This window comes from Girardinichthys multiradiatus, chromosome 11, assembly GCF_021462225.1.
Source record: "Girardinichthys multiradiatus isolate DD_20200921_A chromosome 11, DD_fGirMul_XY1, whole genome shotgun sequence".
Taxonomy (NCBI): Eukaryota; Metazoa; Chordata; class Actinopteri; order Cyprinodontiformes; family Goodeidae; genus Girardinichthys; species Girardinichthys multiradiatus.
Window position 1 is genome coordinate 25,268,980 of NC_061804.1, and position 17,059 is coordinate 25,286,038.

General features: G+C 39.9%; 2 protein-coding genes across 2 annotated transcripts; both read left to right on the forward strand.

Moving 5' to 3' along the window:
* Positions 1–20: 20 nt before the first annotated feature.
* On the forward strand, positions 21–10,477 carry ddx52 (DEAD (Asp-Glu-Ala-Asp) box polypeptide 52). Its single transcript, XM_047379183.1, has 15 exons — positions 21–180; positions 377–626; positions 2,266–2,402; positions 2,515–2,700; positions 2,791–2,934; positions 3,945–4,056; positions 4,151–4,223; positions 4,308–4,511; positions 4,595–4,685; positions 4,761–4,883; positions 5,342–5,492; positions 5,662–5,737; positions 9,462–9,533; positions 9,662–9,940; positions 10,145–10,477. Exons 1-15 carry the CDS (start codon positions 94–96, stop codon positions 10,155–10,157), a joined length of 1,998 nt encoding a protein of 665 aa, XP_047235139.1. The 5' UTR covers positions 21–93; the 3' UTR covers positions 10,158–10,477.
* Positions 10,478–14,230: 3,753 nt separating this feature from the next.
* rpl23a (ribosomal protein L23a) lies at positions 14,231–16,497 on the forward strand. Its single transcript, XM_047379109.1, has 5 exons — positions 14,231–14,381; positions 15,380–15,560; positions 15,776–15,952; positions 16,166–16,235; positions 16,442–16,497. The coding sequence occupies exons 1-5, from the start codon at positions 14,357–14,359 to the stop codon at positions 16,454–16,456; spliced, it is 468 nt and encodes a 155-aa protein (XP_047235065.1). The 5' UTR covers positions 14,231–14,356; the 3' UTR covers positions 16,457–16,497.
* The last annotated feature ends 562 nt before the right edge of the window (positions 16,498–17,059 follow it).

Below are 17,059 nucleotides of genomic sequence, written 5' to 3' on the forward strand. Positions count from 1 at the left end.
AATGGCCACCAGGGGCAGCAGAGGCTGGACGTGAATATTCCGGATGTTGATTGTTGCAGCGTGGATTCCGCAGGCCACGCTGCTGCAGCAGTAATGGACGCATTCGAGTTGTTTAAGAAACTCGGAGCCGGGGCCAAATTTGACTTCAAGAGATTTGGTCAAGACGCTGCTCGGTTTAAGGTATGTTTGATATCAGTTGATAATCATTACTCTGCTGGGCGGAAGTTGCGGTTTACACCAATAGCTCTTGCTCACGTTGGCTAGCAGCAATATCTGTTGCTTGTGTTGCTTCTCGCTGATTTCATTTCCCATTTGATGGTTAAGTGTAGGAACAGCCGAACTTATCTCGGTACATATGTTCTGATCCATGATGCAGGTGCCCAGATCCCAGGGTGGAGAAGCCTCGCTGGATTCTCTGTCTGCGATCGACTACTTCGGCACAGGAGCGGCTAATGGAGCCCAGAGCTGGACCCAGGGAGAGGATGAGGATGAAAGGGGGGAGGAGGATGAGGAGAGCAGTGAAAGTGGAGAATCTGAAGCAGGAGGCAAAAGAAAGCAGAAAGAGCAGGAGAGAGACGTGAGGCACAAAGCCAAGAAGACTAAAAGCAGCCAGATGGAGGAGAAAGGTAAAGGACGCGGTGTTGGATCTGGTGTCAGTGTCTGGGAAGATCATTCAGAGCATTCAGTGAAAAAGCATCCATTCTTGTTTTCTATCCATTTTATATTTTAAAAGAGATTCAGTCTGAATCTTAAAACAAACTGACAAAATACTTATAAATACGGTGCTTTGTTAAAGTATTGATATTTTGCCACAATCGCAAACCTCAATGTTTTTATTCTTATTACTGTATTATTGTTCTTATGCCATGGACAAACACAAAGCAGTTCTTAATTGTGTTGTACTAGGAAACATTTTCTTTAGCTGCAGTTACAGCTGCAGGTGTTTTGGACTATGTTTCTACCAGATTTGTAAGTCTAGAGTGAAAACTTTGCTGCTCCTTTGCAAAAAAAAGCTTAAGTTCAGTCACAATGGATGGAGTGCACTTATGAGGGGCAATTTCAAGTCTTGCCACAGATTTGCAGTTGGATCTAGTTCTGGACTTTGACTGGGCCATTCTAACACACAAATGCTTTGATGTAAACCAGTACACTGTAACTCTGGTTGTATGTTTAAGGTTGTTATTCTGCTGGAATGTGACCCTGTATCCCAGTAATGGGTCTTTTGCAGACTACAGGTTTTCTTCCAAAGTTTTTCTTTGAATAGCTGCCTATCTGTTAATCAACTTTGACCAACTTTCCTGTCCCTGCTGAAGAAAAGCAGGGGCCAGCTGGGGACAATGTGTTCAGGGTTACACAATGCTAGTTTTCCTTCACATATAGTTTTCTTTGCAGTCCGAAAAGATACATTTGGGGTTGTTAAGTTATGAAGAGGTGGACCCTGTTAACTTCTGAGGGCAGTTATTGGTTGCACTCAATTTTGTTTAATGGTATCAGACAAAAAAGAGGCTGAATGCATACATGCACCACACTTTTTATATGTTTACTTCAAGAGATGAGGGTACTGTCTCAATGTGTGTAATATCAGAATGGAAACGGACAGCTTGGATGCTATATTTTGTAGGTTATAACACTTTGTATCAAGCGTTCAGCCTCTGCTTGCCTATAATATATTTTTCCAGTTGTATTGATTTTCCACTGCAGTTTATGCCCACATCTGTATATATAGATGTCAGTGACCAAGATCCTATGTAAAGGGGGTGGAAAAAATATGGGTTAATTGCAATTGATACTCTGCAATAATTAACAAGAAAGTCACAATTTTTTCCTAATATCTTGCATCCCTTCCAAGAACCCTGTTTTTTTTTTTATTCTATCAAAGAAAATTTAACACAAATGTTTGAACTTTGGTATCAAAAGTGTCCTAAACTTTGACTGGGAAATCTAATGGGAGAATAAGGGATTTTGAAATGAAAAATGACCTTTGCAGCAGCTTGTCTTATGTTAGGTCCAAAACGTGTCTCGTACAGTTCTACAATGAGCTTGACTTCGTTGCATCAAGTTCCGAATAGCTGAACCTGTATGAACAATTCAAGTGAAACTGGACCTGTTTGGTGTTCTTTTAGCTCTTGAATGGGAGCAACTCAAACAATTCCCATTCAGCCCAGTCATGATCAGCCAGAATTTGATGTTTGATTTAAGGAAAAGTCATATTCTCCCACTGCTTGTAACCAAAGAGCTTAAACTCTCTTCTGTCTGTGACTCTAGCTGGGGGAGAGCCACTGAGTGAGACCCAGAGAGGCGGCATCACCTGGACCTCCTTGGACAGAAAGATCCAAAACCTACCGAAGGATGGGAAAGAGAAGTCCTCGCTCAAGAGGCTGAAACATCTTCATCAGGAGAAGGTCTCCTCTCACTGAAACACTCATGGATTTTTGGCTGCTTTTGTATAAATTGAATGTTCAGCAGGAGAACTCTAAAACTTAAGGCTTTTTTCTTTCTTGGTTTGACTGTAAGGTGAACCGCATTCGTGCGCAGCACCGTATAAACGTACATGGCTGCGATGTGCCCGACCCAGTGTGCTCGTTTGAAGAGCTTCAGTCCGAGTATTGTCTCAACCAGCGCGTTCTTCAGAACCTCAAGGATGCAGGACTGAACACGCCAACGCCGATACAGATGCAGGCCATACCGCTCATGATGCATGTGAGTTAAACTGCTTTGTGATTGGCAAAGAAGAGCCCAGAGCTCGGTTTTCGATTGAGAGGATTTTTAATGGTCCGGTTTCTCTTTTAGGGTCGGGAGTTGTTGGCCTGCGCTCCTACTGGATCTGGAAAGACTCTGGCCTTTTCTCTTCCACTGCTCGCCCACCTGCAGCAGCCGGCCAATTTGGGCTTCAGAGTTCTGATCATCTCCCCAACCAGAGAACTGGCCAGCCAGGTAACCAGATTGTTTCAGACCTTTTGGGATAATTTTTTTTTTTTTTATACTAGTGGAATAAATCATGGGGAGTTATCAAATATCTGTCCAAATACAGATCTAGTATAGACTGAAAGTTTGAATTAATCATTTCTCATAATGCAGCTTGTAGATATTTGACTGGTTATTGCAGAAGAAGAAGGTGCTAAAGCTTAAGCAAAAAACAATCTAGTTGATCTAGTTGAAGCTTAAACGAAGAGGTTTATCTTGATTTTACATTTAAGGTTTCATTTTTAGGTCAAGATGCCGTGGATCTCAAGGGTGTAGACAGCCCTGTTTAAAACGCAATTTTGGATGATGTAAAATAAATTACATTTAAACACTTTTTCCACTGTTAATGTGACATATTTTAAGTACAGTTCAACTGGGATAAAAACAAAACTGCAATAGCCTGGTTCCATACATGTGCAAAACGCTTGAACTAACTCTTAGTTAAAGCACATTTTTATTTAATTTTCAGTATTCAGTCCACAGCCCTCTTCAGGTTACTCCACAGATTGTGTCAGACTTACAACTGGATTCAAACATTCAGCCTTTACAAACCCTTAAGTTCCAGCTGATTAAAACGTAAGACCACAGCAAGATGCCACCACCATGTTTAATTGAGGGTATGTTCTTTTCCTGATCCTCATTAGCGTTTTGTTTTAAACAATAATTTTAGGAATTGTGACCCAAAAGCTGACCTTAAGGCCTTCCCTAAAGGGGGGATTTAAGAACACCAGACTGATATCTTGCCATCCTAGTCATTATGTTTAGACTCGTGGAGAATGCAGGTAATTGTTGTAGCTTGTCGACCAAAACCAGAACTTACCCAAAACTGCTTCAGCTCCTTTAGTGTTGCTGTGGTATTTTCTCAGGACCGATACCTTAATGAGTTTTATATTGATCCTTTGCAATCTCTCTGGACACTATGGCTTTAACTAAGTGATGCAAGTACTAAACGGCGCTCAGATTTGTTGTGTCGTGTTCAGACCTACAGAGAGCTGCGGCGCCTGTCGGAGGGAATCGGCTTTAGAGTTCATATCATTGATAAAGCTTCCCTGGCAGCGAAGAAATACGGTCCACAGTCAAATAAAAAATATGGTGAGTAGTCGCAAATGTTTTCCTTTGAGGATATTGAGAGATTTAATTTCTCACACTTTATAAATCCTGTGTTTGTTTTGTTTTCTCGGTGCAGACATACTGGTCAGTACTCCAAACAGACTGATCTATCTTCTCGATCAGGACCCTCCAGGAATCAACCTGAACAGGTAACATTTGTCACACTTATGATAACTTTTCTTTATGCTAATTTCATGTCTGTCTTTACTCCAAATGTGCCTTCTGTCGCTCAGTGTGGAGTGGCTGGTTGTCGACGAGTCTGATAAGCTGTTTGAGGACGGGAAGACGGGCTTTAGGGAGCAACTGGCGACCATTTTTCTCGCGTGTTCTAATGCTAAGGTGCGTCGGGCTTTCTTCAGCGCCACTTGCACGCCAGAGGTAGAACAGTGGTGCCGCCTGAACCTCGACAACTTGGTTTCTGTCAACATCGGACATAGGTGACGTTCTGCCAGCAGAACTGAATACTCACTTACCGTTTAGTTTTTCATTAATATGACACTTTAAAAATGGTCCTGTCCAGAAATGCAGCAGTGGAGACGGTGGAACAGGAGCTGCTGTTTGTCGGGACGGAGAACGGGAAGCTCGTGGCCATGAGGGACATCATCAAAAAAGTAAGAACACAACAAAGAGTCTAGTTTTTAACCTTTATAAAAACGCGTAAGCACGTTCTCCTCTTTGTGTTCCAGGGTTTCCTGCCTCCCATGCTGGTGTTCGTTCAGTCCATAGAGCGAGCGCGGGAGCTCTTCCACGAGTTGGTTTATGAAGGCATCAATGTTGATGTGATTCACGCCGAACGCACGCAGCAGCAGGTAGAAACACACACCAGCTCCACGTGTGTTGTTTAACCATTCTTACCATCTGTTCTTCAGTCTATCTGTTATTTACCTCTCCGTCCACCTGTCCATTTACTGATCCCTCTGTTTATCAACCAACTGTCCATCTTTCCTTCCATCCATCCATCCATCAGGGATTTGTGGTATGGACTCATTTGGTTGTATTTATTGTTATTAAAATAAAGGTGATGATAGAAAGTATTTATAAATCCACTGCAGTCTTTGCTGGCTATATATTGTTTCGCTGTGGCTGCAAGCCCATAAATATAAATACTGCTAAACAATCGCTGCATTTAATCATATTTTTAAAGACGTTTTTTTACTGCTGCTCTCACCACCTTTCCTCCTTCACAGCAAGCGTTTGTATTTATACATCGAGTTTGGAAAAGTTAGGAATTTTACCAAGTAAATCCTGATTGGCTCCTGTGTTTCAGAGGGACAACGTGGTGAACAGCTTTCGCTCCGGTAAGATTTGGGTGCTGATCTGCACGGCTCTGCTCGCCAGAGGAATCGACTTCAAAGGAGTGAACCTGGTGCTGAATTATGACTTCCCCACCAGCGCCGTGGAGTACATCCACAGAATCGGTGGGTTTGAAAGAACACGATAACTTTTTGGAGGATTACTGTTCAACAACGTTTATTTATTTAAATGTTTGAGCTTGTCTAGAGCCGCCACAATAGTCTAGTAGATTGTGGTAAATATTAAGGTTTGATCATTGTTGCATTTTTACACGAATCTCTGTTTACCCTTCAGGTCGTACGGGCAGAGCAGGACATAAGGGGAAGGCCATCACCTTCTTTACAGAAAATGACAAACCCTTGTTGCGCAGGTAAAAAAAAAAACTGATTAGGTTCCAAGAACATGGAGTCAAAGCATGAGTTTAATGAAGTGTACACTCTGTTCATGACTATAGCTTTCAGGCAATCATAAACTCATCATTCAAATTAGACTACAGAAAAAGAAAGAGGGTGAATGATCTCGATTTTGACTTACTCCAAGGCCCATTTCAAGTTTGAAATTTTAAACTGTTATGTGAAGTGCAGGAACCCGTTCAAAGCCAACGCATTCAGTCTATAGGTCATTTCAGTGCTTCGGTTAAGATTGTTAAAAAAGTGGCAGCAGTACTTCAAACCCCAATGTATTTTATTAGGATTCATTGAGACTACTGTGGTACATAATTGTGAAGTTAAAGAGAAATTTACAGGTCCTTCTCAAAAAATTAGCATATTGTGATAAAGTTCATTATTTTCCATAATGTCATGATGAAAATTTAACATTCATATATTTTAGATTCATTGCACACTAACTGAAATATTTCAGGTCTTTTATTGTCTTAATACGGATGATTTTGGCATACAGCTCATGAAAACCCAAAATTCCTATCTCACAAAATTAGCATATTTCATCCGACCAATAAAAGAAAAGTGTTTTTAATACAAAAAACGTCAACCTTCAAATAATCATGTACAGTTATGCACTCAATACTTGGTCAGGAATCCTTTTGCAGAAATGACTGCTTCAATGCGGCGTGGCATGGAGGCAATCAGCCTGTGGCACTGCTGAGGTCTTATGGAGGCCCAGGATGCTTCGATAGCGGCCTTTAGCTCATCCAGAGTGTTGGGTCTTGAGTCTCTCAACGTTCTCTTCACAATATCCCACAGATTCTCTATGGGGTTCAGGTCAGGAGAGTTGGCAGGCCAATTGAGCACAGTGATACCATGGTCAGTAAACCATTTACCAGTGGTTTTGACACTGTGAGCAGGTGCCAGGTCGTGCTGAAAAATGAAATCTTCATCTCCATAAAGCTTTTCAGCAGATGGAAGCATGAAGTGCTCCAAAATCTCCTGATAGCTAGCTGCATTGACCCTGCCCTTGATAAAACACAGTGGACCAACACCAGCAGCTGACACGGCACCCCAGACCATCACTGACTGTGGGTACTTGACACTGGACTTCTGGCATTTTGGCATTTCCTTCTCCCCAGTCTTCCTCCAGACTCTGGCACCTTGATTTCCGAATGACATGCAGAATTTGCTTTCATCCGAAAAAAGTACTTTGGACCACCGAGCAACAGTCCAGTGCTGCTTCTCTGTAGCCCAGGTCAGGCGCTTCTGCCGCTGTTTCTGGTACAAAAGTGGCTTGACCTGGGGAATGCGGCACCTGTAGCCCATTTCCTGCACACGCCTGTGCGCGGTGGCTCTGGATGTTTCTACTCCAGACTCAGTCCACTGCTTCCGCAGGTCCCCCAAGGTCTGGAATCGGCCCTTCTCCACAATCTTCCTCAGGGTCCGGTCACCTCTTCTCGTTGTGCAGCGTTTTCTGCCACACTTTTTCCTTCCCACAGACTTCCCACTGAGGTACCTTGATACAGCACTCTGGAAACAGCCTATTCGTTCAGAAATGTCTTTCTGTGTCTTACCCTCTTGCTTGAGGGTGTCAATAGTGGCCTTCTGGACAGCAGTCAGGTCGGCAGTCTTACCCATGATTGGGGTTTTGAGTGATGAACCAGGCTGGGAGTTTTAAAGGCCTCAGGAATCTTTTGCAGGTGTTTAGAGTTAACTCGTTGATTCAGATGATTAGGTTCATAGCTCGTTTAGAGACCCTTTTAATGATATGCTAATTTAGTGAGATAGGAATTTTGGGTTTTCATGAGCTGTATGCCAAAATCATCCGTATTAAGACAATAAAAGACCTGAAATATTTCAGTTAGTGTGCAATGAATCTAAAATATATGAATGTTAAATTTTCATCATGACATTATGGAAAATAATGAACTTTATCACAATATGCTAATTTTTTGAGAAGGACCTGTATATGGAATATCAAAAAAATGGTGTTTAACCCCTTGACTGATACCCATTAATTAAATCCAGTACAACCAGTTGCCTTCAGAAGTCATGAGTACATAAAATCTGCCTACAGCTGTTCTGTAAATGCCTCCAAGGTTTGTTAGAGAACATTAGAGAACAAACATCATTATAAGTCAAGTTTATTTATATAGAGCTTTTCAGCAACAAGGCAATCGAGTCGCTGTACATACGGAAAAACATCACAATGATACAGAAAATCAAACAGAGGAAATAAAAAAAATAAAGAGAGTAGAATGATGGATTCAGGTCTGAGTCCATCACTACACCCAGGTTTCGAGCCTGACTGGTGGTTTCTAGCTGTATTAACTGAAGCTGTGTGCTAACTTTTAAACGCTCTTCCTTTGGTCCAAAGATTTTTACTTCGGTTTTGTTTTGATTCAGCTGAAGAAAATTTAGGCCCATCCATGCATTGATTTCTTCTCAGCATTTACCCAGCGCTTCAATGGGTTCATTGTCACCTGGTGACATCGTAACGTATAGCTGTGTGCCGACTGCATAGTTATGATAACTTATGTTGTTGTTTATTAAAATCTGAGTTAGGGGGAGTAGGTAGATATTGAATAGGAGGGGCCCTAAGATGGACCCTTGGGGAACACCACATGTGATTTTTGTGGTCTCTGATGTAAAGTTACCTACTGACACAAAAAAGTCCCTGTCCTTCAAGTAGGATTTAAACCAGTTGAGTGCTGTACCAGAAAGGCTGACCCAGTTTTCCAGGCGCTCTAATAAAATGGAGTGATCAACAGTGTTGAATGCTGCACTAAGGTCCAATAATACCAGCACTGTGGTTCTTCCACAGTCTGCATTTATACGGATGTCATTGAACACCTTGACAAGAGCAGTCTCTGTACTGTGGTGAGCAGGAAGCCTGACTGGAAGACATCGAAGCTGTTGGTCATTGTTAGAAAGTTGTTTAACTGCTGAAACACAGCTTTTTCAAAAATCTTACTGATGAAGGGGTGGTTTGATATAGGCCTGTAGTTCTGTAGTAGCAGCTTGTCCAAGTTGCTCTTTTTCAATAGAGGTTTAATAATTACTGTTTTTAGGGCCTGGGGGTAAACACCTGACAAAAGGGACGTGTTTATTATTTGTGTTAAATCAGATGTTATTACGGGCAAAGCTTTCTTAAGGAAAGCTGTGGGTAAAATATCGAGACAGCAGGAAGAAGAACTTAGTTGCTGTACGATTTCTTCTAAGTTTTTGTAGTTTATTTTGGTGAAATTGGGAAATTTTGTCAAAATCAGTTCTAGTTGGAGACAACTTTGGTACTGGAGTTGATGTGGATGTGCAGACTGCCCCTCTGATCTTTTGGGCTTTTCCAGTGAAGAAGTTAACAAATTAATTGCCATAAAGACCACGGACCACAGCAGAAGGGTAAGGGAGAAAGGTGTGGAGAAGTCTGAAGCAGGTTTTGGCTTTTCAGCTCTCTAAAAATGAAATAACATGGCACAAATACAAATGCCAATACCTGGCCGTCCATCTTAACTATCAGGCAGGGCAAGGAGGGCAATAATTAGAGAAGCAGCTAAGAGGTCCATAGTAATTCTGGAGGAGCTGCCGAGATACGTAGCTTAGGTGGGAGCATCTGTTACCAGGCCTTCTTAAAGGAGTGGTAAGATAAAGGCTATTTTTCATTTTTTAAATTTATTTTCTAACATGTTTATGTGTGTCTCATCTAAACAGCATTGCTAATGTTATAAAACAAGCTGGGTGCCCTGTACCGGACTACATGATTGGCTTTAAAAAGATCCACAGGTAAGTGAGAGTTATGATTATAACCAAGCCCAGCTATGTCTCAAGCAGACAAACTAATATCTGCAGGTAGCCCCCTGCTGTTTTGGGGTTTTGGTTCTCATAGTCTGGCTATTTTGTTTCTCTTCTAGCAAAGTAAAGCGAAGACTTGAGAAGAAACCACCCAAGAGGAGCACCATTTGCACAACCCCTCGCTTCCTCATGAAGAAAAAACCCAAAACCGAGAAAAAAGGGCAGAAGAAAGCATCAAACAGGAACCAGAAAGGAGAAAACGACCCTCCGACAGCTCACCAGCAGGACAAGAACAAGAAGACAAAAGGAAAAGTTCATATTGCTAAACAGAAAGAAGGAAAACCCAAAGAAGCAGTTCAGAAAACAAGATCAAAATCATCAGGAGTTAAGTTAAGGAAGTAAGGCTGGGCTTTACTGGTTGCTTATTGAAAAGTCTGGTGTATGAACACTATAGTGTTGGAATTACTGCATCAGTTTCACCAAAAATGCTTATTGGCAAATTCCTGACATCAAAATTGGCTATGATTATTAATAATACATAAAGATCAACAATAGGAGCATCATAAATAATAATAATATTGTTCTTTGACTTTTTTAACCAGGAAAAGCGGATGAAGAATATATCAAAGGACAAGAGGACCATGGTTGCACGCAGACTGATGGTGTTATAGTGGACTTTTTTTCATGAACATTATTTTTAATGGTTTCACTGTTGTGCATTGTATAATCAGAAAAAAGAATAATTGTTTATACATTTTCACTTTTCAGCCTTTTATTTGTTCAGCCACTTTGTCATTAAAGAAAAAACGTTGATGATAACGTCTTAACGTTATCAGCAATAACACTATTTTTGTGTTTAAAGGTGTATGATAGAAAATAATTGAAAGTTCATTTTTTTTCAGTAATTGAATTCAAAAGTAAAATCTATAGATTCATGTTTTAAGCAATTTTTTTTCTGTTACTTTAGATTATTATGGTTTACAGCTAATTCAAATCCCAAGTTAACAAAGGAAAATTAAGTGGAAGGAAAATGTAGATAAAGGTACAAAAGCAACAGGGGATAACAGCCTTGAGAGGGCTATAAAGCAAAGCCCATATAATGAGTTTCACATTTTTAATTACTGAAGTAAATTTATGTTTTAAATATGTATTTTATTTAAATCAGGCATTACCTGAATAAATAAAGTATGCTGTGATTCATTCAGGTAACGCTTGAATGAATGAATGATTTAAAAAGGACAAAATGAAAACTTTTAAGCTGTCAAGTGACAATATACACTTTTATTCAACCCATATAAAAAATAAATTGGTTAAACTTATCTACCACCCAGTTCAGTTCAATAATTGCCGAGTTAATCTTATACAATCCAAATTACAGTTAAGCTGGACCAAAATATATGTTGTACTTCCCTTAAATGCAATATTTAGGGCTTGATGTCCTTAAAAAAAATCTTCCAGTAATTTATGTTGAAGTTTTGTGTTTATACTTTACAAACTTCCTAAAAAGCACTGAACACTGAAAATTTGAGTGGAAAAATTTTGAATTTTGGTATAAAAATGTGTAACAACCTTATGGATTGATGGGCTGAGTAGGGGGAATAGGAAATGAACACCACAGAAGTACTGGACCTGGGATACCCAAGGATTACAAGATAGTATATAGGTGGAGAAAACTAAATGCATCAGAGCCTGTTGATTAACCTTTATGTTTCTGAAATACTGATTTCTGTTTCCTAAACCTACACATGGAGCAGGTCACCCAAGAGAAGAGACTGAGAACATAAGATTGTATCAACAGCTTTTAGAAACTTATTGAAACCACAAACAAGCCCAGAGGCTTAGAGGAAAGTGTTCTTTAAGAATAATATGGCGTAAGTGGTATTGATATGTTGTCATTAAGAGCTTTATGCATGAGGAGAGAGATTTTAAATTCTGTTTTGCCACAAGTGGACTTACAGGTCCTTCTCAAAATATTAGCATATTGTGATAAAGTTCATTATTTTCCATAATGTCATGATGAAAATTTAACATTCATATATTTTAGATTCATTGCACACTAACTGAAATATTTCAGGTCTTTTATTGTCTTAATACGGATGATTGTGGCATACAGCTCATGAAAACCCAAAATTCCTATCTCACAAAATTAGCATATTTCATCCGACCAATAAAAGAAAAGTGTTTTTAATACAAAAAACATCAACCTTCAAATAATCATGTACAGTTATGCACTCAATACTTGGTCGGGAATCCTTTTGCAGAAATGACTGCTTCAATGTGGCGTGGCATGGAGGCAATCAGCCTGTGGCACTGCTGAGGTCTTATGGAGGCCCAGGATGCTTCGATAGCGGCCTTTAACTCATCCAGAGTGTTGGGTCTTGAGTCTCTCAACGTTCTCTTCACAATATCCCACAGATTCTCTATGGGGTTCAGGTCAGGAGAGTTGGCAGGCCAATTGAGCACAGTGATACCATGGTCAGTAAACCATTTACCAGTGGTTTTGGCACTGTGAGCAGGTGCCAGGTCGTGCTGAAAAATGAAATCTTCATCTCCATAAGGCTTTTCAGCAGATGGAAGCATGAAGTGCTCCAAAATCTCCTAATAGCTAGCTGTATTGACCCTGCCCTTGATAAAACACAGTGGACCAACACCAGCAGCTGACACGGCACCCCAGACCATCACTGACTGTGGGTACTTGACACTGGACTTCTGGCATTTCCTTCTCCCCAGTCTTCCTCCAGACTCTGGCACCTTGATTTCCGAATGACATGCAGAATTTGCTTTCATCCGAAAAAAGTACTTTGGACCACTGAGCAACAGTCCAGTCTCTGTAGTCCAGGTCAGGCGCTTCTGCCGCTGTTTCTGGTTCAAAAGTGGCTTGACCTGGGGAATGCGGCACCTGTAGCCCATTTCCTGCACACGCCTGTGCACGGTGGCTCTGGATGTTTCTACTCCAGACTCAGTCCACTGCTTCCGCAGGTCCCCCAAGGTCTGGAATCAGCCCTTGTCCACAATCTTCCTCAGGGTCCAGTCACCTCTTCTCGTTGTGCAGCGTTTTCTGCCACACTTTTTCCTTCCCACAGACTTCCCACTGAGGTGCCTTGATACAGCACTCTGGGAACAGCCTATTCATTCAGAAATTTCTTTCTGTGTCTTACCCTCTTGCTTGAGCGTGTCAATAGTGGCCTTCTGGACAGCAGTCAGGTCGGCAGTCTTACCCATGATTGGGGTTTTGAGTGATGAACCAGGCTGGGAGTTTTAAAGGCCTCAGGAATCTTTTGCAGGTGTTTAGAGTTAACTCGTTGATTCAGATGATTAGGTTCATAGCTCGTTTAGAGACCCTTTTAATGATATGATAATTTTGTGAGATAGGAATTTTGGGTTTTCATGAGCTGTATGCCAAAATCATCCGTATTAAGACAATAAAAGACCTGAAATATTTCAGTTAGTGTGCAATGAATCTAAAATATATGAATGTTAAATTTTCATCATGACATTATGGAAAATAATGTATCACAATATGCTAATATTTTGAGAAGGACCTGTACACAAAATCCTAAACTTGTAGTTTAGATATTGAAAGAAAACTTTAACATGGAGTAGACTTGTTCCTTATAGAAACCAATTCATTTGGTTGATCCAGGCAAATTTGAAATGATTTTAGTGTCTGCCTTCTGATGTCCTATTGAAGTAATAGAATATGAATTTAAAAAAGTTCTACTTTCTCAGTCCACTTTCTTTCACCAAAATCTAAACATTAAATACAGAAGTTTTTAACCATCTGTAATTTCTTTATACTTTTCCAATGAATCTGTGATTCTTGAAACATTTGAAGAGGTCCAGATAGTTTCAAAAAGTCATTTAATGTTTTAGTTTGGAATTTGGTTGTTTTTCTTTCCTTCAGTGATTTTCTTTCCAGTTCTCAGCATGGCAACATAGTAATGTGCAGCCTCAATGTGTGCTTCAGAAAATGAGTGAAGACAGTGGAGTTTCAAAGAAGAAATGTCAGGTTTTTATTATTGAAAAGGGAAAATGTTTTAATGACAGACTGCTGCTCATGGAGGTGTATCTCAGTAAATGAGAACATCACTGAAAAGTTTATTCCAGAATTCCTTTAAAATGGTGACACGCATTTATGATATAGATTACACATAAGGGAAAAGTGTTAGTGTTTATGTTTATTTTGATGATTGTGGTTTAAAACATAAAAGCTTTATGGAGATGCGGATTAATCTCCCAGCAGGTACCAATACCTGCGTTAATGATTGTGGTATCATTGCGTTTGATTGTCTCGCAATCTGGTCTGTGAAAGACTAGAAAAATCTACTCGGTATTGTTAACACCAAAATGGGAGACACCAGACCCAACAATGCAGATGAGCTGTAGGCCACTGCTAAAGCAACTAGGGGTTCCATGCCAGGCCGCATTGATGCTGTAAATCATGCAAAAGCAATCAAATATTGAGCAGGACATGTCTAGAGACTAGTTCGACATTGTGTATTTTAAAAAATCCGTTTTTATTGGTCTTATGAAATAGACGTAAACCATAATAATCAAAATTGCCTTAAGTAAAAGCTTGAGTAATGTCACTTTGTGGGTAATGCATCCATATAAAAATTGTTTCACTTTTTGAATTTAATTAGAGAAATAAAGTTACTTTTCGATGTTCTAATTTTTTGATGCAGACTCCTGCATTATAGTGAGAGGAAATGGAGGGCGCTACCACCAACTCTTACGTACTATCGCGACAAAGCTGTTAAATCTCGCCCTTGCGTTATACTGTAGGAAACCCCGTTCGCTCTTCCTTTCTCAACATGGCACCGAAGGTGAAGAAGGAAGGTTTGTGAATCTTAAACCTGTAAATGAATTATTCGCACATTTTGAGCTCGCAATGCCTGAAACAGTAGACACAGACGGTTTGTTTGAAAGGACATATCATTAGCTATATACATGGTGTAGTTTAACTGTTGCCAACTCTTTAAATATGGTTGTAAATCTAGAAATGCGTATGGTGTAGAGATGCTAGCTAAGCTAACGTGAGCGCTGATGTTGCCGACAAAACGTGGTCTAACAAGGCATTAATTTAACTCCATTAGCCTTCTTTCTGATCCTTTTAGAATGAAAAAACGGTTTCCTGTCATGTGGTAATACCCGTTTGTTTGTAGCTCCATTCATGTGATGTTGGCAAGAATTTTAGCAACTTGTGTTTCTTCAGTGTAGAAACGCTAAACTGGCTATTCCTGACCGCAGTTAACATTTACTTTTAAGGCACACACCCGTACATTTCACATCGTCAGTTTATGGGGTTTGAGTTGGTCTCTGGGAAAATAAATTATATGAACATAAAAAACGCTGCATCCAACTTGATGTACAAATTTTTGTAGTTGTACGACTTAAGAAATTAAGTGAATTTTAGCTGTCAGTAGTGATTCAAAGTCATTTAAAGGTTGATATTTTTAAACTTATTTGATTTAACAGGTTTTGACATTTTAATTGTGAAGGGAAAATAATTTTTTTTATAACAAGTTCCAAAGCATACATTTTATGTGACTAAATCTATTATGGAACCAGGCTTTTATAATTTGTAATTTCTGGCCTACAGTGTAAGACAGGGGTGTCCAAAGTCCGTCTTTGAGGGCTGGTGTCCTGCATGTTTTAGATATTTCTGTGCTTCAGCACCCACTGATGGCTGGTAAACAGGGTTTTGCTGAACTGCAATAACCTGACTCAGATGCGTTGAAGCACGGTAACATCTAAATCGTGCAGGACATTTGGACACCCCTGATGTAAGACATCCCCGGTCATCTTTCATAACTAACTGTATTTTTGTATTATAGTTGTCCCTGCCAAGACTGAGGCCAAGTCAAAGGCTCTGAAGGCAAAGAAGGCTGTGCTCAAAGGGGTACACAGCCAGAGGAAGAAGAAAATCAGGACTTCTCCCACCTTCCGTCGCCCTAAAACCCTCCGTCTCCGCAGACAGCCCAAGTACCCTCGCAAGAGTGCTCCTCGCAGGAACAAGTAAGTCTTCAGACTTCTAGTGACAAATGGACTTGCGAAAACATGGTGCACATGATGGTAAATGCGATCAAAGTATGAAATAACATGAGTCCAATTTTATTAACTACTGATGCACCCTCAGTTAATGTACAGTTTTAGTTTAGCCAGTTTAGGTTTGAAGCCTTTTCTACTTGAACTAATTTGAATTAAAATGTATTTTTAAATTCATTTTCCAGGCTGGATCACTATGCCATCATCAAGTTCCCCTTGACGACAGAGTCTGCTATGAAAAAGATTGAAGACAACAACACACTTGTATTCATCGTCGACGTCAAGGCAAACAAACATCAGATCAAACACGCTGTCAAGAAGCTGTATGACATCGATGTCGCCAAAGTCAACACACTCATCAGGTAGGACGTCTTTGTCCAGGCTATTTATTTTTATTTTTTTCTTTGATTAAAATACTGCACATATATACGCTCACCTTTTTAATGTAGAATGCACGAGTAAACTCAACATAAAGATGTAGTATTGTAACAAAACGTATGCAGTGTATGATTTCAAATAACTTTAAAAATGACATTGATAGAGTAAATATAAGGAAAGGTTTTCTATTTCTTTAGGCCTGATGGTGAGAAGAAGGCCTATGTTCGGCTTGCACCAGATTATGATGCATTGGATGTTGCAAACAAGGTGAGTTTTAATTCATCAGCGTGAACGGATATCATAATTCTTGTAATATAGGCAGTTAGATTTGACTCTGCATGTGATGAAGCATTATTTTGCTCTGAATGTCTGTGATTGCATTCAAAGGAACCACTGATGGCAGACAGCACCGATTAATGTTACCTATTGTTGTTGATGAGTTTTGTGTAATTTATACTTTTTCTTTTTTGTAGATTGGCATCATCTAAACTGGCTGAAAAATTGGAAGAATAAATATTTGTAAAAACTTGTTCTGTGTCATTGTGTACTTTGAGATGTTTGTTTTTTTTTTTTTTTTTTTTGTATTTAGCTAATCCACAACTGCTGTCATTGACTGATTGGAAACAGGTTTTATGGAGAAATTGTCCTCTGCATTTAACCCATCCCTTAAAGGGCAGTGGGATGCCATTGTGCGGTGCCTGTGAAGCACCCAGAGTAGCAGGCTGTGGGATTTGAACCAGGGGTGCTTGTGGTCTGTCTGGGACACAAATGCCTTGCTCTCTAACCACTAGGACACCACTTCAAATACCTTATGTTAAGGTATAGAAACCTTAGGGGTGCCAAATTGTGTTTTTTCTCAAGTGCCATTGAAGTTAAAATAGAAGATGGCTTTGCACAAATAAAATATTGACGATTCTTAGTGGGCGATATTTGTGAAGAATTGGAATCTATCAAAGCAGACATCATGGTCTCATATTAGATTCTACCCATTCCTTAGACTTGTGAAGTAACACTAAGATTAGTGTACAAGTTTTCTTTTGAATTTAAATGCACTTTTTTAAGTTTGAGATTGTACAAGTCTACTATAAAAC